The sequence below is a fragment of the Pteropus vampyrus genome, unplaced genomic scaffold, assembly GCF_000151845.1.
Source record: "Pteropus vampyrus isolate Shadow unplaced genomic scaffold, Pvam_2.0 Scaffold509, whole genome shotgun sequence".
Taxonomy (NCBI): domain Eukaryota; kingdom Metazoa; phylum Chordata; class Mammalia; order Chiroptera; family Pteropodidae; genus Pteropus; species Pteropus vampyrus.
Window position 1 is genome coordinate 453,401 of NW_011889290.1, and position 24,935 is coordinate 478,335.

Consider the following 24,935-nt stretch of genomic DNA (forward strand, 5'->3'; position numbering starts at 1 on the left):
TAGTACATTAATAACTTTAATTTAAATGGTTTAAGATTAAGACATTTATGTAGTTTAAGTAAATCTTGAATTTGAAAACTGTTAAAAGATTGAATTACTTTTCTCTTTAATAAAATAAACTGTATTAAGAATATGCTTTTCTTCTATTAGAAACCCTAGTGTCATGTTCTATGACATTAGGAAAAGAAAGTTTAACATGAACTCATTTCTTAATTGGTAATGTCAAATTACCAGCAAGTTCGCTACAGCAGCAGGAAGCTAGAACAGCATATACACCCTCAGGACTAACTAGCATTCGAAACAAATCTGCAAAATGTATTTTTCCTGAGTGACCAGAAGATAGCGCTTCAGCACTGCACAAAAATGCACAAGCCCAGAAAACTAAATTAACTCAGAAATGTTTCTCTCTTTCCCATTCTACTCTTTTTCTCTGTTAAAAAAAAAAAAAAGGTCTTACGATAAGTTATCTTACAGTGAATTAGGAGGATTTAAAATGAAAACATTTTAAATCTCAGTTGTCAGAAATTATTATCTATCTATCTATCTATCTATCTTAAAAACTTGAGGATTCTATGACTCCTTTTAAACATAAATTACGTGACTTGGTATTTCTACCTTACAAAATTACTAGAAATATGAAGTGGTTTTGATAACAAAGCATTACTAAAAAGAACCTCCCGAAAAGATGAAAAAACAGGAAAAACAATTTCTGTAGCAAAATCAGCAAAAGGTTTTAAAGTATCTTACAAGAAATCAGTTTATTTTCTCTTCTTTTATCTCACAATATGATAGCAATATCTCTTGATGTGTTTAAGAGATACACATACATTATACAAAACATGGTTATAAATGAGAATATGAATAATTATGAAGTTTTATAATATCATGCATTGATTTATGTGAAGACCACATGCAACTGAAAATGATATTACTTAGTATATTTTCTCTGAAAACCTAAATTATCTGCCCCTTAATATCCAGCTATGGACAGTATTCAACTGCACGTACACTTCTGTTTTTTCATTAGAATGTCAGCTTCCAATGGGACATTATGCAGGTGACACAGACTAAAGTTTTTATAAAACTGCACTTGACAATTCTTTTTCAAACTTAATACTGCATTAAAATGAGAAGTCATTGGCTTTTTGACAGTAAATTTTCTCCAGAAATGAATTGTTTCTATGATTATTCTCTAGATGGAAAAAACTTTATAAAGCCTTTTATCAAACAGGATTATATCCTTTCCACCTTCATTTGTGCTAAGACTAACAAATTGTTCTCCATATTTGAAACTGGGGCAGGGTTTAATACTACCCAAGAGTCTCATGAACTATGCAATTGGTATGAGGTTTTGCATCTAGTTTGAGAAGTCATAAAAGGTCTATGCTTTATCACCTACAAAAATCAGGGCTTGAAATCATGCAATTTTTAAAGACTTTTTCAGTTATAAAATTCTGATACTAGTACATAAAGTTTAAATCTGAAACTTTAAATCACCCCTGAGAACAAAATGGAAAATAGACTTATTTTGCTCACTATTTCTACCATTTAGGACACTGATTAATGGTATTATCTAACTGTATAAAAAGTCTGCCTCTACACAGAGGAGCAATGTGAAAACTAATCCTTAAAAGGACATCAAGAAAATATTAAAGGCAATAAAAAAAAAAGAAACAGTGAAAACATCAGAATTACAGAGTATTTTTTATTATGCACCCTACAGCTTGGATATTTTAATGACATTTAACAGAGTAACCAATAAATACACTCAAATAAATGCTTATAAGATCAAAATTATTTGGTTTTCATGATTAGTTATTAACAAGCTGAAACATTTGCTATTTTTTTTCCCAACAGCTGCGAGATTTCTACTAAAGTTTTATGCTAACCTACAGATCTGGAAAGACCTTCTGCAAAGCTCAAAAACTTACATTAAAATATTGATTCCTACAAAAAACTGATAGTATCTTTAAGAAGACTATAGAAAATAATTATTATACCTAGTATTCTATAAGTCTTCTAGGAAACCTTAATCACATATCAGTCAAATCCTTCAACTCATGATGTACAAGTTTTTCCTATTTTAAATGCGAATATGTCAATATTTGCTTAAAAGACCTTATATAACATAAAGGGCAGAAGAGACTTTTCTTCAGCAAAGCCTGCGAACATGTAGCCAGGTAAGTTCACTATATTTTCTCATCCTTCAAGCCTCTTGCAGCAAGTTTTCTCACAGTCTACAATAGAGTGAAGAATACTGTTCTATAGCTCTCTGACTCTCAGAAGGGTAGCTGACTTCCTTACTGCCCTTAAACACCTTTGAACACATTATCCTGAGCACAGCAGGCCCTTGTCCCAGGCACAGTACGACCACCCACTGCTGCTTGTTGACCAAACGCACGGGGCCAGGAGCCTCCACAGACACAAGCAGGATGGGATTCCTTTCAAGCACAACACACAGAAGAATTTCACTGCCGATGCTGGCGGGGGATGGGGGGTGGGGGGGCAGGGGATGGGCAAGGGCAGCTATATCAAGGCAGAATTACTAATTCCTCACAAACTAGACCTCTGCCAACAGATAAAAATGTTCTTTTTGATCTTATGCTCCTATATATACATATTTAAAGTTTCTATAGGAGCATTTTCTCAATTTAAAGGGGATTATTTAATCTAAATTAAACAAAAAGAGACATATTTAACATACCTCACTTCACTTTTTAGGGTATCAGGTTCCAGCCAACAATTCTGATATGTATTTTAACATCATTGAAAACAATAGTTAAAGAAAGGAATACTATTTTAAAAGCAAAACTACAGGTGTGAACTTTGAAGAAGCATTTATTAACTAACAGTGACTATATAGGCAAACTATATAGGTATAAAAAGCTGGATAGGTGAATAAAACAAAATTATTTGTTTTTATTAAAGTACTATACTTTTCTTGAAATTATACATATATATAGATATATAGATTTAAGTAAAGACATGCTTAGAATATATAATAGCATTATTATAAAAATGACAATGCAGAATTAAAATATTCGTAATGTGAATATTTAAATTACCCACTTATGCTAGCATTTGATGTGTGCCTAATGTTTACTGTCAAAAATATTTTTTCTCTTAAGGATAGGGGACATGGTTTAGACTTGAAATGGCTACCAGCTGCAAGAAGTCTTCTTCCAGATATACAGTGAGCCAAGACAGTAGAAAAGAACCAGCTGCTAAGATAAGTTGAAAAGGTCCTTTTGACATAAGTCTTGTTGGCCTGTCTGATCTAACAAAGATAGTTCATTCAATGTAACGTGATGAGAATCTAGTATAAAATAGAAGAAACAAGGAAAGAGAACTTAAATCCAACTCTTTCCTACGATATTCAACAGCTGTTATTTTACTACGCAGGATCTACAAATGAACACTATGCTATTCAAAACGTAAATCAAATTCTCAACTCTTAAATTACTGACTTTTTAAAAAACTACTTAAATTACCAATATTAATTACCAGCCTTAATGTTAATTTGGAAGCTAAAATTCTTTTCAAATTAAATTTAAAAAATCTACAATCATTATGTAAAAGCCGGCTAATCTGCATTCAGGTAATTAACTGCTTATATAAACTTATTCTATTTATAAACAACAGTGACAATTTCTAATAGTATGCATTAGAAAGTCTAACGGTATACAATTAATTGTAAATCTAATTCATGGCACACTGAATATCACCAGGGATTTTTTCTCTTGCTGAAAAGACAAAGAAAGGGAAAAGAAAATCAGACCACCACTTTGATATTTTTGCAATCATAAATTGGTACTTTTCTTCTACTTCTCTCCTGAATCTACCTTCTTCTATATACCTTATAGCTTATAAATCTCAAAGCAAATAAAGTCTCACTAGAAGCCTTTAGATGCACTTCATCTTCCAAAGCCAATTTAAAAATACTCTGTAGTCACAATATGCAAAAGAACAAGTGTGCAGATAAAGCTGGGGCTGCGTAATCTACATCAAAAAGGAATTACTTATAGGGAAACAGCAAAAATCAAAATAATTTCTCATATCAGTACTTGCTGAAGTTGTGCATTTCCTTTTTTTCTTTTAAGTCAACTTCTATTATTCTGGGTTCAGACTGTTATGATAAACATTCAAGAAAGAAATTATTTTTAATCTCCAGAAAATAAACTTCATTAAAAAACCTTGCTAATGTACAGCCTCATTATAACAACTTTAAAATGAAAATGATAATTTTATTAAAATATTTAATATGTGTATAACAACACATTTTTACTATCTTTTTAACCATGGACATATTTTTCTAGTCCTATAGAAAATTTGATCAATCATTGTCAGTTTTCTAATGGAAGTTAAAATTTAATCTAGTGTACAGGAAGTCTGCCTAACCTCACATTATGGAAATATCAGAATTATATTTATTAACCCCACTAATTAAAAAAATTATGAGTTATGTATACAAAGGTCAAGAAATATCAAGAAAAATATAGTTTAGCTGTATTGTGTAAACTCAAAATTGTGTTAACTGGTTCAGGCTGGGGAAAAAATCAAACTCTTTTATTAGTATTTAAGCTTTAAAGATGAGTTTTTAAAATGTTAATCTTTAAATGAATATATGAGGATAAATGGCAAAGTGTGTTTAAGATACAATTGCAAAATATAATTTATGCATGTATTTTACGACTTTTGAGTTGGAAATATGTATAGTTTTTTTATATTTTAAGATCACTGGATAAACATTTTATTGCAGCAAGTAATTAATCTAATAATCTACTCAAATGTTTGAAATAATAGAGTAGATACTAAGCACAGCCTCTAAAATATTATTATTTTTCTTCAATAACTAACTGATTCAGAATAAAACTTTCAGGTATGACATATATCTAAGTTTTCAGAGAGAATCTGAGCCACATATATTTCCTTCTGTTGTGTGACTATTTTAAAGAATCTTGATTACTTAACTTATTGCTCCTATTCTAAATATCCCTTAATGTGCCCCTATTCTAATATGTGTTTTTGGGAAGTTCTAATTAAGCATGTATCTGAAAGAAGGGAATAATTACTCTGTGAGCAGGCTGATGCCTTTTCCCTCAAATTATTAAATATAGCCAACATATATTTTAAGACCTAAACACATTTTTAGAACAAAGAAAAAAATACCTTTGAAGGCTAACTTTAAAAGTCCTGTTTGAGGATATCAGTAGGGGGTTAACCAAAGGCTTTTACTGGCAAGAAACATGAAGACTTAGTCTAATTTTGGATCCAGTTCACTGGAATTTTAAGAGACAAATGACATTTCTTATAAGATGGTAAAAGTTTCTCATATGTAACAATTCAGAACACAGGACTACTCTGACTATAGAGGAACAGAAGTAAATGGTTAACTGGTTCAGGCTGGGAAAAAAATCAAACTCTTTTATTAGTATTTAAGCTTTAAAGATGAGTTTTTAAAATGTTAATCTTTAAATGAATATATGAGGATAAATGGCAAAGTGTGTTTAAGATACAATGGTAATCTCCTATTCTTATGTCCTAGTGTTTTTAATATGGAAGATGCCATCCACTTGGTTCAGTATATGTGTGTATGTGTGTGTATGTGTGTGTATGTGTATGTGTGTGTGTGGGGGGGGGTATGTATTATTACTATAAAAATTAGAATCCAGAGAAATATCTACTGCCATGCTCATAAAAAATATCAACCTTATGACCTACCTCTTCTGACAAATACTTCATACACAAAAAAAAATCTGTCTTGGAAAAGGTAGCTTTGTTATACAGGATTGCTGTCTCTGAAAATCTAAAATCTATCAACATCTTTGCTCAAGAAATTTTCTCTGAAGTCCACAACATTAAATAGAATTAACATTTTCTCCCAAAACTACCATGTAAAGACTTTAAGACAAAAAAAAAAAAAAAATTGTATGTTAATTAAATGTCTGCATAAATATCGGCCTGACTTAAAAATACGTAAGAAACATTTTTCTGTCAGAAATATTTACAGTCTATTTAAATTTTGTATTTTATTTCACGAGACTGTCTCAACTCTTAACCACTGTTATATCTCTGGGTTTACTTAAGTAATTACAACCATTTCACTTCTCCAATGGTAAAGTCCAAGTACAGATTTCCAGTAACGATGGCAGAGTAGGAAAACACTGTGTTTGTCTCCTTTCACGACCATGTCAAAATTACAATTAAAGAACAATCATCATTGAAAATCATCTGAAATCTAGCTGAATCGAAGTCTTACAACTAAAGACATATAGAAGAAGCTACCACAAGACAGGTAGGAGGGGCAAAGACATAGAACAGGCTGGTCCCACATTCACATTAGGCAATTGAAAATTGGGAAGGATATCTCAGCTGCGGAGGGCCCCTAGAAGAGTGAGAAATTCCAGCCCCGCACCAGGATCCCTAGAGTCCAGGGTTCCACTGCTGGGAAGAGAAGTCCCCACAACTTCTGGCTGTGAAAACCAATCAGAGATTATGGCTGAGTGAGATGGAGGGCTGCTGGAGTTCCTCTTAAAGGGCCAACAAATGGACTTATTCGCTTATGGACACATTTGCTCTGAGCTCCAGCACTGGGCAGCAGCTTGAAAGGTGCCAGGGACATACTGGGAAGAAATGGATTATCTGGCTTCAGGGTGAAGGCTGGAAGGGCAGCTTTCTCCCAGGCAGAAGTGCTGGCAGAAGGCAATGTTTCTTGGTTGAGTCCTCCCAGCATTGAGTGTGCACTCAGGTGGGTGTCATATCCAAGTCTCCATCAACCTGGCTAACATCGGTCACCCCATCCTGGTTATCACTGAAATACCTACCACACCACCCAACTTGCAGGCCTACTCAAGATGCTTCCAGTGGTTCTTCCATGCAAATGGCCTGTCTTGTTTCATGCTGTGGACTTTCCTAAAATCTCTCAAAGGTTCATAAAATCCAAACAGGCAGCATCTGGCCTCTGCATGCCCTATATGTCTTGCTAAGCAGCCGCAAGCCTGACACTAGTGGAGGCTGGCCAGCTTCAGTTCACAGTTTGGCCTCTCAAAGCACCTCCAAGTCCAGCATGGGTGGCAGCCATCTGAGGATTGCTTAGGGGCTCATGTCAGGTGGTCACAAGCAGGGCACAGGCTGCAGCTGAACTTGGCTTGTGATGGGGGCCCTCCCAGGAAGCCCCAGGGCCTACATGCCCAGTGCTAGATTCAGACCTAGCTGGAGCACCACCCAGGGCCACATCCTAGGACGACATACCCAAAGGGCGGACTAGGCAGGTACCAGAGCTCTGCTAAAGCCAGTCCTGCTCCGTACAGTCAGCCTCTGCACAACAGCTCCTTCCCCATATTCGCCGGTCAGTCCTCACAATGAATCAGCCTGCGGGTCAATCCTCCCACTGACATGCAAACCAAGGCTCCTATAACAGGAAGGCCACATACAACCCACTCAAGAGACACACCTGCAGCACCCAGCTCAGGTGACAAGGGAGACTGCACTACTAGGTCCCATTGGACACCTACTACGTAAGACCACTCTACTAAGACTGGGAAACACAGGGAAGCAGCCAGGAAGGGAAGAAAAACGTATCCTAAGTGAAAGAGCAGAAAAAAACTCCAGAAAAAGAACTCAACAATAGAGACAAGCAATCGACCAGATGCAGAGTTCAAAGCACTGGTTATAAGGATGCTCAATGAACTTAGGGGAAGAGTAGATGAATTTAGTGAGAACTTTAACAAAGAGATAGAAAACATAAAAATATAGACAGAAAACATAAAGAAGAACTAGTCAGAAATGAAGACTACAATAACTGAAATGATGAACACATTAGAAGGAATAAACTACAGATTAGAAGAAGCAGAGGATCAAATCAGCAATTTAGAAGACAAGGTAGCAGAAAACAATCAGAACAGTAACAAGAAAAAAGAATCCAAAAAATGAGGACAGTTTAAGGGGCCTCTGGGACATCATCAAGCATACCAACATTTACATCATAGGGGTAACAGAAGGAAAAGAGAGAGAGCAAGGAACCAAAAACCTATTTGAAGAAATAATGATGGAAAATTTCCCTAACCTGAAAGAAATAGACATACAAGCCCAGGAAGTGCAGAGTCTCAAACAAGATGAACCCAAAGAGGCCCACACCAAGACACATCATAATTAAAATGCCAGAGGTTAACAGTAAAGAGAGAATCTTAAAAGTGGCAAGAGAAAAGCAATTAGTTACCCACAAGGGAGCTCCCTTAACATTGTCAAGTGATTTCTCAACAGAAACTTTGCAGGCCAGAAGAGACTGGTATGAAATATTCAAAGTGATGAAAAGTAAGGACCTACAACAGAGATTACTCTACCCAGCAAAACTATCATTTAGAACTAAAGGACAGATAAAGAGCTTCCCAGATAAGAAAAAGCTAAAGGAGTTCATTACCACCAAGCCGGTATTACAGAAAATGTTGAAAGAAATTCATTAAGAAGAAAAAAGAAAAAGATAAAAAATATGAATAAAATGGCAATTAATCCATTTACATTCAAAGTAATTGTTAATAGACATGTAATTGATGCTCTAATAAAGATAGGGTAGCTGACTACATAAGAAAACAGGATCCTTATATATGCTGCCTACAAGTGACTCACTTCAGATCAAAAGACACAAACAGACTGAAACTTAAGAGATGGAAGAAGATACTTCATGAAGATGGAAATGGAAGAAAAAAAAAACTGCATTTCAAAACTTATACCAGACAAAATAGACTTTAAAATAAAGGTGCTATCAAGAGACAAAGAAGGATCCAGTAATCCCACTGCTGGGTATTTATCCTGAAGAACTACAAAACACTACTTCAAAGGGACATGTGCATCCATAAGTTCACTGCAGCATTATTTACAATAGCCAGGATATGAAAGCAATCTGGGTGTCAACAATGAATGAAAGGATGAAGAAGAGGTGGTAGATGTACACAATGGAATATTACTCAGCTATAAAAAAAGAACAAAATCTTGCCATTCACAAATATATGAATAGATCTAGAGGGTACTGTGCTGAGAGATGTAAATTAGATAAAGACAAATTCCATTATGACTTTACTTGCATATGGAATCTAAAGAACAAAATAAATGAATGAAGAAAACAAACTCAGAGATACAGAGAACATTTTGATGGCTGCCAGATGGGAGGAGGGTTGGGAGGGTGTGAAAAATGGAAAAGAATTAAGAAGCACAAATTAGTAGTTACAAAATAGTCTTGGGGAAGTAAAGTATAGCATAAGGAATATTGTAATAAATACATATGGTGCCAGGTGGGTACTAGAGTAATTGTGGAAACACTTCATAAATTATATAAATGTCCAATCACTATGTTATACACCTGAAACTAATATAATATTATATGTCTGCTATAATCGAAAAAAAAAGTCCAAGTACAGATATTATAATACAAAAACCTACCACTCATTCTTTAGATTTAAAATGCAACTATCCTTCATTTTAAAAATAGGGTCCCGAAAATATCTGAATAAAAACAATAAAGCTTTATAACAAAGTGCTAGATGAAATGTAGGCATTGTCATTATCATGTTCATCAAGGTCAAAAATCCTGTTTGATAAAAATATTTATTCCAAAAAAAAAATAGAGGTCTTGTGGAACTTGCTGTCCTACCTCACTGATCCTGAGAAGGTAGGCAGAGAAATATGAACCACTCACTAGCTTTGCCACTTATTCAGGACATAGAGAAGCTCAGTTGATACCTTGCTTCTCTGAGATACTTTCCTCACATGCAATATAGATCTAAAGTCTTCTATTGAGCATCTATTGGAAACGGATAATTTCCCAGATTTCTTCCACATCTAAAATGTCAATTATGAGAGGATGTCCAGCATAAAGCCCAAATGATATTTAGGAGTCTTTCTTCCATATTACATTTAGATCACATATAATTAGGATACTCATAAATATTAATTAAGAATCCATCATGAACAACTAGTTGTAAATACATAAAATAAAAATTGTGCTTATTCCCAGCAAATTATAAGGCAAATATTTTACATATGTATATATCTGTATACATACATACACATTCCTATACTATATATAATTACATTAGCTATATAGATAAGTACATATTAAATAGCTAATATGTGTCCAATGACACATACATGCATTTATGACAACAACCAGAAAAGTATGTAAGTGGCCAAGTGGACCATGTTTTAATAATGGTTAAGTTTTCCATTCCAGGAAACACATGTTCTGTTATACCTATGCAATTTTTATCATTTGTCTTTGCACAGAGTATCAGTTAAAAAGTCACGATATTAATGTACTTATATCCTGGAGATATTAAACTGCTTCTGAATTTGAAATTAACTTGAGTATTGTTAATAAATTTGATAATTGATAATATTAATAAATTTATATTGATAATATTTTAGGTAATGATAATGGTGTCTTGGTTAAAGTTTCTACAAACCATCTTTACCTTTGAAAATTATATACTGAAATAATTATGGGTGAAATGATGTGATCTGCTTTGAAAATAATTCAGGGTTGGAGGGGAAGAAACAGGCAAGGGTGAGGGCAGAGATAAAATAAGATTGGCTATGAGTTAATAACTGTTGCAACATGAGAGATTATTACATTACCCTTTCTGCTTTTAAGTATGTTTGGACTTCTCCAAAATAAAATAAAAACTCCTTCTGATGTGAACTCAAACAAATCTATCTTCCAATTATGTTAGGATACCATCCATGTTGTTTACATTAGTAGTATTTGCTAACAACAAAAAAGGACACAGTTAAGCATGTTCTTCTGACTGTCAAAGGAAAATTAAAATATAACCTATAAATACGTGACTAATGAATTTAGGAAATTTGCATTATATTGTCATGAAATTTGCAGAGGAAATTCAAAGGGCTGTATAGCATTATGTTTATACTTCCTAATCGACTTATGAAAATAACTTTAGTTAAAGCTCATCACTCATCATTCTTTTAATTACGTACAACCAAGTTTTACAACAAGCTTGGTCAGAGTGAATAAAAAAGGTAGGGCTCCAGTTACACATAAGCTATCATCATTTTTTTTTTTCCAGAAACACTGATTTTAAGCAGTTCTGGATGAATATATATAGCAATACATATGTAGATACATTTACCTGAAGGAATCCATCAGGTAATTACATTGCTTTGGCAATGTAATATTGGTTATCAGATATTTCAGGTACGGATGTGACAATAAGATACATAAAATTTCCAATTTGAAATAGTCTATATGTTGCCCTCGTATTATATGCACATTCTAGAAACTCAAATATTCTCATAACCAAATTATATAGTCAGATTGTTTCTTATAAGCTTGAGGAAAATCCTTTACCAAACCATATATCCTGTTTGTATCGGGAGAATATTATCACTGTATTTAGTGGAGTGAGGAATGAGGTGGCATTTGTTGAAAACCTACTAGGTATTCGGACATGTCTCTTTTATCTGGATAATTGATATCCGTCATTTAGTTTCAACAGAAATATCACCTCCTCAATAAAATTTCCTTGGATTTATCTCCTCCTTACTAGACTGGAGTAATAGTCTATATTCCCCATTTCATAACACTTTTCACAATTACATTTATGGAATAAATACGTGATTTTTAAAAATATTTCTCTCCCACTAGACTACAAGGTCCAAGAGGCCAGAGATCGTGTCAGTCTTGCTCACCACTGCAGTTCCAGTCCCTAGCACAGAATCTAGGGCACTGATTATCAACCTTGGCTGTACCTAAGTCATCTGAGAGCACTAAAAAATTCTGATGCCTGGACTCCACTGCTAGAGGTTCTAATATAATTGATATAAATGAGGTAGAGGACAGTAATTGATAGTCTTTAAAAATACCAAGGGGATTCTGATGGGCACTCAACGTTTAGAGTCTTGCCTAACAGAGCGGATTCAATAAATAAATATGCAATGCCCTCTAAAAATACCCTCAGAGACTACAGACTATCTATATAATTTGATATTATTTTCACTTGCTAAAACTATAAAATAATTAATGATATTAATAGGAATTTTGATGTGGCATCAAAAAAGAGATATTTGGGTTTTCCAAAAATCAAGACTAGAAAAAAAAAGAATCACAGCTAGAAAGTACTCAAATCTACACCAACTAATTCAGAACAAAACTATGCTGTAATAAATGATGTGATCTCTTCATTATATTTCCTTCTGTTCCAGGACTGTTCTCATGTTATTTCACTTACTCCCGGACACCTTAATAAGTATCAGTATGTCTTATTTTATGCAATCGATTTGGCATCTCGGGCCACTTGCAACTGCATTTGCCAAGGTCACTAACAAAAGCCTCAGTGCTAAACCTAAACGACATCTCTATACCTTATTCATCTTTTAAAACTCTTGATTATTCTTCTCCTCTTTGCTTTTATAACATTATACCCTCCTGTTTCCCTCCTAGCACCATGACCATCCCTTCTTTGTCTCTTGCTGACTTCTCTTCTACTAGCCCAGTAAATACAGCTCCCCAAGACCGTGTCTTAAGTTTTCTTCTTTTTCTCATCTTTTTGGGTGAAAGCATCAACTCCCAGGGACCACCTATATGCAGACAACTTTCAAATCTCTCTCTCTTTAAATCTAACTATCTACTGGATATCTCCACTTGCATGTAAGACAACTCCAAATTAACCTTTCCAAACAAAAAGGAAAAAATTGTTTTCCTCCTCTATGTTCCCTAACTCAGTGGCGCCATCATCCTAACTAGCTGCAGAGGTCAGATGTCAGATTCTGAACACCTCTCGAATCCATCCACCCCCTTCTTCACATCCACCACCTTCATGGCAGGCGAGATGCCTGAATCATCATAGCAGCCTTCTAACCAGCTTCAATGATCCAGTTTTGCATCTTCTCATTCATTCGCCACATGGAAGCAAGAGTTGTCTTTTAAAACATAAATTTCATCAGGTCTTTCCCTTGCTTCTAACCCTTAATGGCTCCCCTGATGCCTTCTGGATAAAGTCCAAACCCCATGAGGTAGCTAACAAAGTCCATCCAGGACCCAGTGCCTCCTAACTCTAGCCACCTTGAATTCAGTGAACTTCTCTTGCTTAAAACCCAGTATACATTCTACTTTCTCTTCCTGGAATAGTTTTTATCTCTTTTCCCTTCCCCACTTCTATTTTAACCAGCCAGTACAGATACTCTACAGACTGCAAAACATGTGTCATTTTTTCAAATCTTGGAATGTCATTTCTGTGACCTCAAAATTCTGGATCAAATGCTGTTTGTTCCTAACTGCTACTATGGCATCTGGAACCTCTCAGGCTTAAAAAGTAGCATACTGTATTCTACTAGTCACTTTCCTTGTCCATCTCCCCCACTATTTTGTGAGCCTCATGAGAGCCAGGCTCTTGTCTCCCACACTGACCACTGTTTTCTTAGCACCTAACAGTGGCTGGCACATAGCAGGCATTCAGGACATTCAGTGTTTGTGGGTTGACAGAACTGCATGTGAATGCAGCTGTGACTTCTTCCTTCAAACTTACCTCAGGGACCTTGCTAAGATTGTTCCTTTTTTCAGGACGGAGTGGGCTGAGCAGACCACTTCACATCCTTTCAGTTCCTAGCTAACATGGAACATTCTTTGAGACATCTTCCCAAACTGGCCATCTAAAGTATTCTCCTCAGTTCTTCTCCCTTAGAATACCATTATTTTTCTTTATATCACTTGCCACAACTTTGTTTTTGGTTAGTTACATGTTAATTCCTTGTGGGACCATGCCTCTTTTATTCACCACAGTATCTCTGTACATGGCATAGTGCCTGGTACATAGCAGTGCTCAGCATATATTTGAAAAATATAGTAAGTGGACTATTAGCATTTATCAAGGACTAATATCAGTTCTAATATTATGCTGTTTCCCACAAAAGTTTAACTGTTTTCTAAACCAAACCTTTGTTAATACTGCCAGTCAACCACAGTAATAGGCATATTTAAAGAGTTTTCACTCTTCCCTGTTCTGTTATTCAGGTATAATACTTACCAGAGGCCAAAAAGCAAACAAACAAAAATGCCCTAGATAACAGATATCAAGAAAATTGACTAATTATTCCTTTAATCATTAAGCATTTCCACAATGTGACAATAAGAAATGGCATAATGCGCTGGAAGAAAAGTGGCCTTGCCTTTCAAGTCTTGAACATAGCCCTCTTTGCAGCTGTGCATGAGCTGAAGGATCCACCTGTGTTGAGCTCCAATACACTGCCAAGCAGGGTCACCTGGTGAATGAAGATCAGACAGGTACCTGAAAAAGCAAGGCCAAAGCTGACCAATAGGTTTCCTCTATACGGGAAAAAAATAAAGACAAAAGGAAAGCTAGCATATTTCGAAATTATCACTTTTTTAAAATAAAACCTAAATTTTTATCAATTGGCAAAGCAGCTGTCAATGAGTCACTAATAATTAGTTCTAAATAAAATACATTCAAACCTGTTTTCATGCACTTAACAAATAACAATAAAGCTGTATTTAAAAAAAAATTAGGACTTTATAAAATGACAACAAAGAACACGAAGACAACTAACGATCCTATGTACTCAATGAGAACTTATCTTTATATGTATTTACATTTAGTTCACAGAGTGTTTCTACTTAGTTCTGTCATTATAGAAAACACAGATGGGAGCCAGCAGAGGATATCTAGTGAGTAATTTTTTGATTTTTTTTATTCCTTTTCAATTGTTTTTTATTCCTTTTTGGTCTGAAATACAGCCAGTAGATGGCAGTGTGATACTGTTTTCTACATAATCAAAACAAGAGGCAACTGAAACTCAAGACCATTTTATCACATGAAGAGATTTGGTAATACAAGCACTTACCCCTAAGTCTAAACTCAAATTCATGACTGAGAAAATATTTTTCTAGAACATATAATATAGAGATGGGCATTATACACAGTTTTAATATAGTTCTTAAAATATTTAGTCATCTTTGTATATAAAATATCCAAACCCAGATAGACAACTGAAATAGATTTATTTCTGTCAACTATTCAAGATTTGGCAGTCAGCCCTCACAAAATATATAAATATAACAAATCAAATTAAAACAACTCCAAAAGCTGAATTTATTGTCTTAAAATTATTTTTAAACCATAAGCTGTCTTACAGTTAAAGAATTTTGTTCAATGATAAATTGTAATTAATGGTTACAACTGTAACCAAATCTTAATCACTTAGAGAATCACTTTATGCTTTTCTCCCATGTTTCTACATCACTGAGTATTTCCTTACTCATAGGCATCCCAATTAGCAACTAACTAATAGGAGGAGAAATATTTTGTGATAAGTTAGCAATAAATAAAACATTGAGAAGAAATCTGACATCACATTTAGAAACTATTCACCGTGACCCTGATCGTCACAGGCTAACGGAGATGGCCTGGTTTCTGAGGAGAACTGAGTATTTGATTAACCTGAAAAAAGGCCCTTCAGCAGCCTGGCTCACACTGCACAGGGCTGACCCTGAGAGCTGGCCCTTTGCCTCCTCCCCGTGACTATGTACAGGCTACAAATAGGTTGTGTCTGTATTGAGAAAGTGGCAATTCAATTAACAGCATCCCAAGAAAAAAACTATAATCTAACAAATAACATTTAGCTCGGCATAAATAATTCATTTCAAAGCTTTCAAAACTCAGTCTGATTCTTCCTCTCTCACAAGGCTTTCCTCTTTAATTGACTGGTATATAAACATGACAATTAGTATGTTGTGTCATTTCTCCAGAAAACATGTCATTTTATTCTTTCTTGGTGGGGAGAATTTGTTTTAGCATTCCCTTTAGGTAGGTTTATTTTGCCTCCAAATACTTCTTTAGTACTTTCTCCTATCACTTTCACTCATATAACATCCTCAGATTTTATATTAGTTGTAATATATAGGAATATCCTTTCAGGAAAGCTGCTTCCTTTTAGTTTTTAAATAATGAATAAAAATGTAAATGATCCATTATAAAGGCTTTTTCTCGAGCAGTACAGCAATAAGCATTTTTTGCTTAGTAACTTTTAAAATTGTAAGTCTCTTTAGTATGGTTACTAGGTTCTTCCAAATTTTAATAATAATTCTCTTCCTATTATCTTATTAATGAGTATTACATTAAAAATTGTATAAAGGATAAATATGTTCTCTCAGAAATTTCAGTGTTTCAACTCAAAAATACAACCTGTGCTAGGCTTGGCCTTGGTTACATGACTTAATCCAGTAGCTTTTTTCTTTTCTTTCAGTAAGTAGCTTAAAAATAAGTACTAGTTTCATTTTGCAGATATTTGTTAGAATATGATACATGCTATTGCCATTTCTTTTAAAATTGCTCATTAAAGAATACTTTTTAAAAAACTTTAGGGGAAAATTTAAAATATTTGATAATGAGCATAGGCTCAATATTTTAAAATTTAAGAATTACAGTTTTTAGCTATATTATGACACAATTTTTAATAATTACCAGGGATAAGATCACACTGACACAGAAGGAATATATCAAACTTTGCTTCTCACTAAAGCTACATGGATCAAGACAGAATAATGAGTAAAAATAATCAGAAAGTTTTTAATTAGATAAAATAGAGAACAAAATATAATACAGTAGTAATCTGATTTTCTCTTATATCATGTATAACTTCAATTATGTAAGAGAACTAGAGATGTATTAGAGATGTATTTCTGTTGATGATAAAGCTGTCTCTGTCCCCATGCGGTGCTCACAGTACCTATCATCATAGATTCCAAAATCCAACAGCTATCTAACCTGGTTGTGATGTTATTTTTCCTATTGATTAATAACTAAAAACTTAATTTACAAAGGATAATAGAATTGCTCAGTGTCTTCTCAAAGCATCAAAAATAAAATGATTAAAAATTAACTACTGGACATATTTATCAAAATTCTTTTTCCTTTAAAATAATAGGGAGAAAAGCATTTCAATACATCATTTAAAAGAATCTTTTTTTTAACACCCATCATCTTTAAAACGATATCTAGTAGGTTAGTCATAAGAATTACATAGTTATCTATAATCAATGGTAATTCACTACATAAAGAAATCATACACTCAATAAGATTTAACATATTATCAGCAAATTTAATAGATGTCAACAAGAAAATAAATACAAAGCACAATCAGCAGAACACAGATATGACACTGACCAACTGGATCCTGGACCAGATGATTAACATTCCCGGAACACTACTTCTTTTTACATTAAAAAAAAAAAAAAGCAGTTGGATAACGTAAAGTTTATTTCCAACTTTAAGTTTCTACAATTCTACAAGCCAGAAAAATCCCAAAATACATTCTTCATTTTGAAGGCTGCTTAGAGAAAAGCAAATATAGGCTTTGAGAGCCAACAAATGGGAGTACTACTTCTAGCTGTGTGCACTGCACAGGCAATAAAATCTGAGGCTCAGGCTCCTCACCTGTATAACAGTACAAATGCCCCTGTGTGGTGGCTTGGAGGATTTGAAATAATATACAAAGTGCATCTAGCATGGGTGTCCGGGTGCAATACAAAAGCTCAGTAGTGGCACGAGTTGATTTTAGTGCTCTCTACTCCACTGCTAAAGCCTCCTCTTCCTTTCCTGTTCAGCAACATGAATGTGCTACGATGACAATGGCTTATGCTCCTACTGTGCTCTTGCATTACTAGGAATATGGGTTTGAATATGGAGCCTTGTCTCCTCCACAAGTACAAACACAGCAGCTTTCAGGTCAGAACCTCTTTCCATACCTAGAAATGATTTTCAATGGTCACATAGTAATGACAACCAAATGCATAAATATATGTAGTTATCATTTTATATAACTATGAAATATTCAATAAACTTCTGTAATTAAAGTGGGAAGGTATTAAGTTTGAATAACAGCCTATTCTGAGAATAAAGGTCACATTCAAAATATGCCAGCAGAAAATAAAGTTAATATTTTTAAATCATAGATACAAAAAGCTTATAATTTATATGTTTTGTCTCCAAATCCTGATATAAACACTATATGTATGTAACACTATGTATATTTATGTAATTTATCAACTAATGATGTGCCTGGTGCTATATTAAATTCTTAAAAGTATCCTTAATTATCTTTGCAATTATCCTAAGATGTAGATTGTGTTAATATGTCCATTCATTTCACAGATGAATAAACTTAAAAAGAAAACTTAAACCAGTCACCCAAAGTGAATAACTGGTTCCCTATAACTGGTTCCATTATCCTATACTACTCCCCTCTAAGGCCTTTTCATCATATTCTGTGATATATTACTTTCATTATTACTGTTATTTTTTTTTTTTTTTACATTTCTAACTTTCTTTTCAAGACTAAAATCTTTCAGAATTTTATCTACTATTGAGCCACAGCCCACTCCTGTGGCATGAAGAATTTCCTACACAGTGTGTGACAGTACTGTACTCTAAACCATACAGGGAACACCTGCTCTGTAGCTTGTGGGTATCCACAAGGTGCATTACCCTTACCATCCAGTTAGGTAAGCCCTTGTTGAGCAGGAGGAAGAGGTGACTAAGCAATAAGGCTACTTTTCCTTACCCCAAACTGGCAAAATTTTCTTGCCTTTACAGAGCAAGTATTTGCAAATGCATTAAAATACAAAAGAATTTTGGTGTCCTACATTATATACTAAGTGTCTTCCCTTTCACCATTTCATCAATTGCCTAATTTTCCCCAAATTAGCTTTAAGAGTCCGATGAAGTATCCAGCACTGTACAGATATATGCGATTTGTGAAAATTCTTACATAAGGTTTACCTTATATAACGTTTTTGGTCATGTAACGTCGATGGTGTCTCAAGCAATTTATCCAGAAGTAATTCTCTTAAAGCTTCAATCCGTGTTTCTACTTCAGCATAATCTATTTTTTTAAAAAAGGAAAGAACATACAAGATTTACAGAATGGAAATTTAAAATCAAATTATGGAAAGAAAAAACAGTGGCTGCCTTTGGGGTTATAGGGGTTTACTGAAAAGAGGCTCAACAGAACTTTCTGGGGAGATGAAAATATTCTGTCTAGGGTGTGAGTTACATGGGTATGTGCATTTGACTGTGTATTTCACTGAATGTAAATTTACGATAAAAAAATTTACAATAAAAAATTTACAGTAAAAAAATTCAGTTTCTGAATACTTATGGATTTGAGATTCACAAATTTAATAAAGCCTTGTGATATTTCTTCTAGTTGATAAAGCATCACCATAGGACATTTTAGGCTTTTCTTATTTTCTGTAAATCTGCCATTAGAGATCATTTCAAAAGTTGTTTAGTTTAATTCATAAATATATTGATCTTTCTGAAGAGGAAAGATTCAAATGTAGGTTTTCGTCTCTATAAAATCTTTATAACTGATTCTTTCCAATAAAAAAGATTTTTTAATAACATCATGGTTACAAGTGGCAAAGAATGTCCAAGATTAACCTATCCTACAGTTGTGGTTACTCATTTTCACTACATCTTAGTAGGAAAAGCCATAATGTTATTTTTGAGGTAATTGTTCTAAATTTTAAAAAAAGTTCCATATAAAGATAACGAAAACACATGTACATTCTTTATAGAATACATTCCACATTCCTCCTGTAAAAGAAAAGTAGATGATCTACAAACAATAAACAAATCTTACATTTCTTGAAAACTCGCACCTCCGTTTTCCCAAAAAGTGACTTGGCCTTTTCATAATCATTAATGACCACATCATAATCACCCTTTAAAATAAAGAAACATTTTGGAGACTATCAGTAAAGCATAGTGAAGACATTTGGTTAAGATAAAAAATATGTTCACAACTCTTTAAAATTTATGACATCTATAACCATAGGTATATAAATATGTACGTTACCTTTTGAATATTCCTTTCAATATTTAGAGGAAGATTGAAAAGAAACTTAAATCGCTGGAGCACATTGAGTGCATTTCTAGTGGAATCTGCCTTGTCCTTTCGACCTAATACTTCTTGAAATAATGTGTCCGCAGTATTACTTGCTCCTATTTTAAAAGGAAAAAAAATTAACTTAGATAAACATTGATTTTATTTAGAAAATGTGTAACTGGACAAAAGAAACAAAATGTTAGACTGCTATTATAGCTTTACATTAAAACTCAATAAACAGTTTCAAAAGTTAGCTATATGGGAGATCTTTCAAGGTTTGCTAAATCTTCTCTTATGTTAAGAATGATATCCAATTAAAATAACCATATTTACCAGGGCCACATAAATTTCTAATGTGAACCTACATTTACTTTAGCTACTCTTCTAAATTTTATGGCAATTAGGGACCCTTAGGTTAATTCATTAATTCAGACAATGTGTTAAAATACACACATATACACATATGCACATACACTAAATTCCCTGGATTCAATATCTCCATATATGGTAACAAACAAAACAAGGAAAATATTTTTTAGAAAAGTTGTTCAAAAGAAATATTTTAGAACCAATCTTATTCTTTGATAAAATTATCTCTTTACATAGCAGGCACAAAATTTACATGAGCATTAAAATAACAAATTCTAACAGTATCACCATTAATGAATCTTTCTTAAATTGGCTATTATAATATTATACACAAACTGGACATGTTTTATATATATATAGACAGATAGATAGATAGATTGATATAGATATAGATATGTGTGTGTATATGTAATTTTTTAACCTTAAAGACTTCAAATTATAGGAATCACTATAATGAAAGTTGCTTTATCTAAAGCGAAATTTACTGTGTTAAAATAGTTAAACCTTTTCAACTTGTGAATTATTTTTAATTAGCCACAAGAGGAGAAAAAGAATAAATTGTTTTCAGCTGTTTGATCACTGCTCATAAAAAGTTTCTACATTATCTGGTCTAGTGACTATACTTTAAGCAAAGATGAAAAAATTACCTCAGTCTCACTGGGTGGCTTGCATGCCATATTCTCTAGTCCACAATGTGGGTGGCCTGATCTTGTTAAAAGTCGTCTTTGTAACATAATTGTTTTATCTAAATAATGCTTAAATTCTGCTGAAATTTTAAAAGCCTGATGTAAAAATTTTGTTTTGTCAAGCTCGCTACTTTCACCACTTTCTATTTAATGCTGACTATTAAATTTCCACTATAAGATGAGAAAAAAAAAAATATTCTCTTCCTGCTACCAAACCACATAATAATGGCTAAATGAATATTTAAAATATGATTAGGGTGAAAACTTTTTTTCTGCAAAGAAAATTATCATATAAAAATAGAAACTTTATGAACTGAAGCTTCATAAATGAATATATATGGGAATGAGATTAAATATTTTAAAAGGTTAATTACTTATGTGTGAGCTGTGGAAGTTAAATCCCCAAGCACTTTTTTTAATATACAATGAAAAGACTTGGGGCAAAAATTATGAGTTCAAAATAAGATTTTTCTCATCTTCTTTTAAAGATAATAAAAAATACCAACCAACAATTTAGCGCCTCTAAAAAGTATGAAAACAAGTAAGGTAGAAAATCCATACATAATTAAATAAAATATAAACACTTTATAGAGAAAAATTTGTAGGCAGAAATTATAAACTATAAAATTATAATTTTATTTATACAAAAATGTATATAGAAAATTTTAATTTGTGCAGAGAAAATATAATCATAATTTACATAACTTGTCCATAAATTATTCTGTTGTGGATTTTATTGAATTCACAAAATAGAATTTTGGTAATTCATAACTCTTTAGTTACTGAACAATTATATCCAGTAATAAAATACATGAGGGCAGTGAAACCAAGATTTGTGCCATCAGATAAAAATTACCAGAAGTTAACAAAATGCATTTTGTGTCTTTATTCTCTAGGGCTACTAATAAGAAAATGAAACTGGGTGAGGAGCACACAATGTTGTATTATAAAGTTGTACACCTGAAATTTATATAATGTTATTAATCAATGTTACTCAATAAATTAATTTCTTAAAAAAAGAAAGAAAATGAAACTACTAAACTCAGCAGCGTTGCTCACACACAAAGGTCACCATAAGTAAGCCATCAGTCAGACATCTGTCAAATACCCTACTAGAACAATCCTCCTGTGCACCAATCCATCCACATCCTCACTCTACCTTCTCACACCGGGAACAATCCAATTTTAATGCAGCTGGCAGAGGTTTGAACATCTAAGGTGTAATCACAGAACAAATCTAACTGAACCACATGCTTTTGGTCTTATAGGTTGCAGAACGAATCTTGATCTTATAACTACCAGCTCTGAGCAAGTCTAGATCTGAAAATTGGTCCTTTCTCCTCACCAGGAGACTCTCTCAACACTAGCTCACTGGACAGTGACTATCATCGTCTCAGTTACATATGAAACTCAAGCACTAACAGCAATGCAGCTATAATGGCACTGTGGCTGTCACCACTATAATAGGGCTGACTGAGCAGTAAAACTTTCCTCAGTGTAAGACGGGACAACATGGATAGACCTTGAGAACATTATGCTAAGTGAAGTCAGTCATATGTACAGAAAGACAAATACTGCATGGTATCACCTATATGTAGGCTCTAGAAAAGGCAAATTCATAGAAATAGAGAGTAGAATGGTGGTTACCAGGGGTTGGAGGGTAGGGAGTGGGGGAACAATACTGTATCAGATACCTGAAAACACTAAGAGTAAATCTCAAATGTTCTCACCACGAAAAAGAAATGGAATTATGTGAAGTGACAGAGGTGATAGCTAAAGCCAAGATGATAATTGCACTGCAATACGTTAGTGTATCAAAACAACATGTATGCTTTAACTCTACACAATGTTATCTGTCAATTTTATCTCAATAAAGCTGAAAAAAAGAAGATGGGGAAAAAAGTCACTGAAGCACTGCACATGCACACTAACCAATCAAACCAATACTTCTCATTCGTCTTATATCCTTAACAGTGAAAAAAAAAAATTAATTGTACTAGGAACTCCTGTCATCTAGAAAAACTAGTCATGTAATTCTAATGCTGTCTTATAATTTTAAGTGTGTTTGTTTAAAGTAAATATGCTTTCTCTTATTTCAAAGTGACCTTATTGGTTCTTTTCATGGCACTGATAAGTGACTTTCAACCTGTGTTCTCTATTTGATGTAAACTGGTACACTGTGTGGGCACTGTGCTCCACTCCCCCCATACACATATGCACGACACAATTTATCCCAGGAAAAAGCAAGTTAAAAGAGATTAGGAAACACTAAAGTGCCTGAAAATTTAAGGTAACTTTAAAATTTATACTTAAATACATAGTAAACCAGAGTCACAAAGACAGCTAACAACCTATTGTATGTCTCAGTTTCTCTTAACAGATTCCAGAAAATCAATGGATAGGCTGAGATCAATAACATAATGATATTTCATGAATAGTATCATTACAAATGGTCGAATGCTTGTTTACAGAGCCGTGCCTGATACTGGAATTACACAGCACCACATAAAGTACACAGAACAGAATCTCAGAGATAAGAAAAGAGCAGAAGTCGGCTCATACTGCTCACAAGAGCCAACTGTTCTCATCTCTTCTCCACTTCCATTCAGTAATGTCAGGTTGGGAGCCTGAAACCAACGATAGGAGAATTTACACACTAGAAATACTAATACTAGGGTTAGCTGTCTTTTTCTTTCTTTTTCCTTTTTGCCAGTTGTTAAACATTACTATCATACCACTGAGTAAAAGTAAGTTCCTTTTTTACAAATTTGACTCTCATATTCCTTAGTGTTTCAAGTCCTTGGCTTTCTTCTTTAATTTTACACATAGTTCTCATGTGAAATCATTCAATCCTGTTCATTCAACTACCATCCCTATGCTGATAATTCCCAAATCTATATCTCAAGCTACAACTATTAAAAAAAAAAATCAAAACATAAAAATAAAAATAAAAAATATGTCTGTTACCTTAAGACTAATCTTTACATATATATCTTCACTGAACATACAATAATTTTTTTAAATGAATTTACCAATCACAAAGAAGTCCTTTATTCTGAGCCATCCCAAAGATAAATTCCTGTTTTCCTGAGGGAGACAATTCAATAATCCCTCGCTGTTTTAAGGGAATACTATGAGAGCATTTCTTGAGACATCCCAGCATTATCCTATGGGACCAACTTAGTCCCTGAGAGGAACCCTGAGAATTTCCCTTTGAATGAACTCTGACAGCAGAGCTGAGGAGGGCAATAACCAGGAAGGAGCACAGCAGTTTTAAGGGGTTTGGGGTACAGGAACAGGACCCTGAGTCTAAGCAGATAGCTGGTCAGGCTTCATCATGGAGAAGAAAAGATTCCTGAATGGACATCAACTTTCAGATTCTATGGGAAGAACTGAGGAAGTGGAATGAAAAGAATGAAGATGACATGAGGGAGAAAAAGATTTTAGCACCTATAGGTCCCTCATAACTTAAAAAAAGTTTTAAGAAACCTTTGTGGGTGACATAAAGACATACTAGACATATAATATTGAGTACTTACTCTATGCTAAGTGCTAGTCTAAGAACTTTATATTAATTATTCTAAATTCTCCTTCTAAAAATGTGTATATATGTTAAATCACTTAAACTTGCTTATATCCCATAAGACAGGCATGATTTTTATCCGCATTTTATAGTGCAGGCAACTAAAACAGAGAGAGGTTATTTAATGTGTTCATTGTAACACAGGTAAGAAGTACTGAGAACAAAAAAGATATTTATGGGTACGACCTTCAGCAATCTCAAACTCAACATGTTATAAATCAAACTGAATTTTTTCCCTCTCTGCTCTTCTCCTCATGCCCCAAACCTGTTCTTTCTTCCTCTATTTGAGGCCAGAAACCTGGAGGTCATTATTGACTACTTCCTTTTTCTTCTTTTCACATCAATCAGTGACCAAATACTGCCTTTCTCATCTCCTTAACATC

At 33.7% G+C, this 24,935-nt stretch overlaps 1 protein-coding gene across 3 annotated transcripts in view; it reads right to left on the reverse strand.

The window, feature by feature from the left end:
* Positions 1-24,935, reverse strand: part of EXOC2 (exocyst complex component 2) — a 210,204-nt gene that overhangs the window by 106,112 nt on the left and 79,157 nt on the right. For all 3 annotated transcript variants that reach the window (XM_011383239.2, XM_023524910.1, XM_011383240.2), the window contains exons 8-11: positions 19,885-20,030; positions 19,669-19,750; positions 18,804-18,906; positions 14,176-14,294 (exon numbers count right to left, since the gene is read on the reverse strand). In XM_011383239.2, the coding sequence (XP_011381541.1) occupies positions 14,176-14,294; positions 18,804-18,906; positions 19,669-19,750; positions 19,885-20,030 (450 nt within the window). The remainder of the gene's footprint in view (positions 1-14,175; positions 14,295-18,803; positions 18,907-19,668; positions 19,751-19,884; positions 20,031-24,935) is intronic.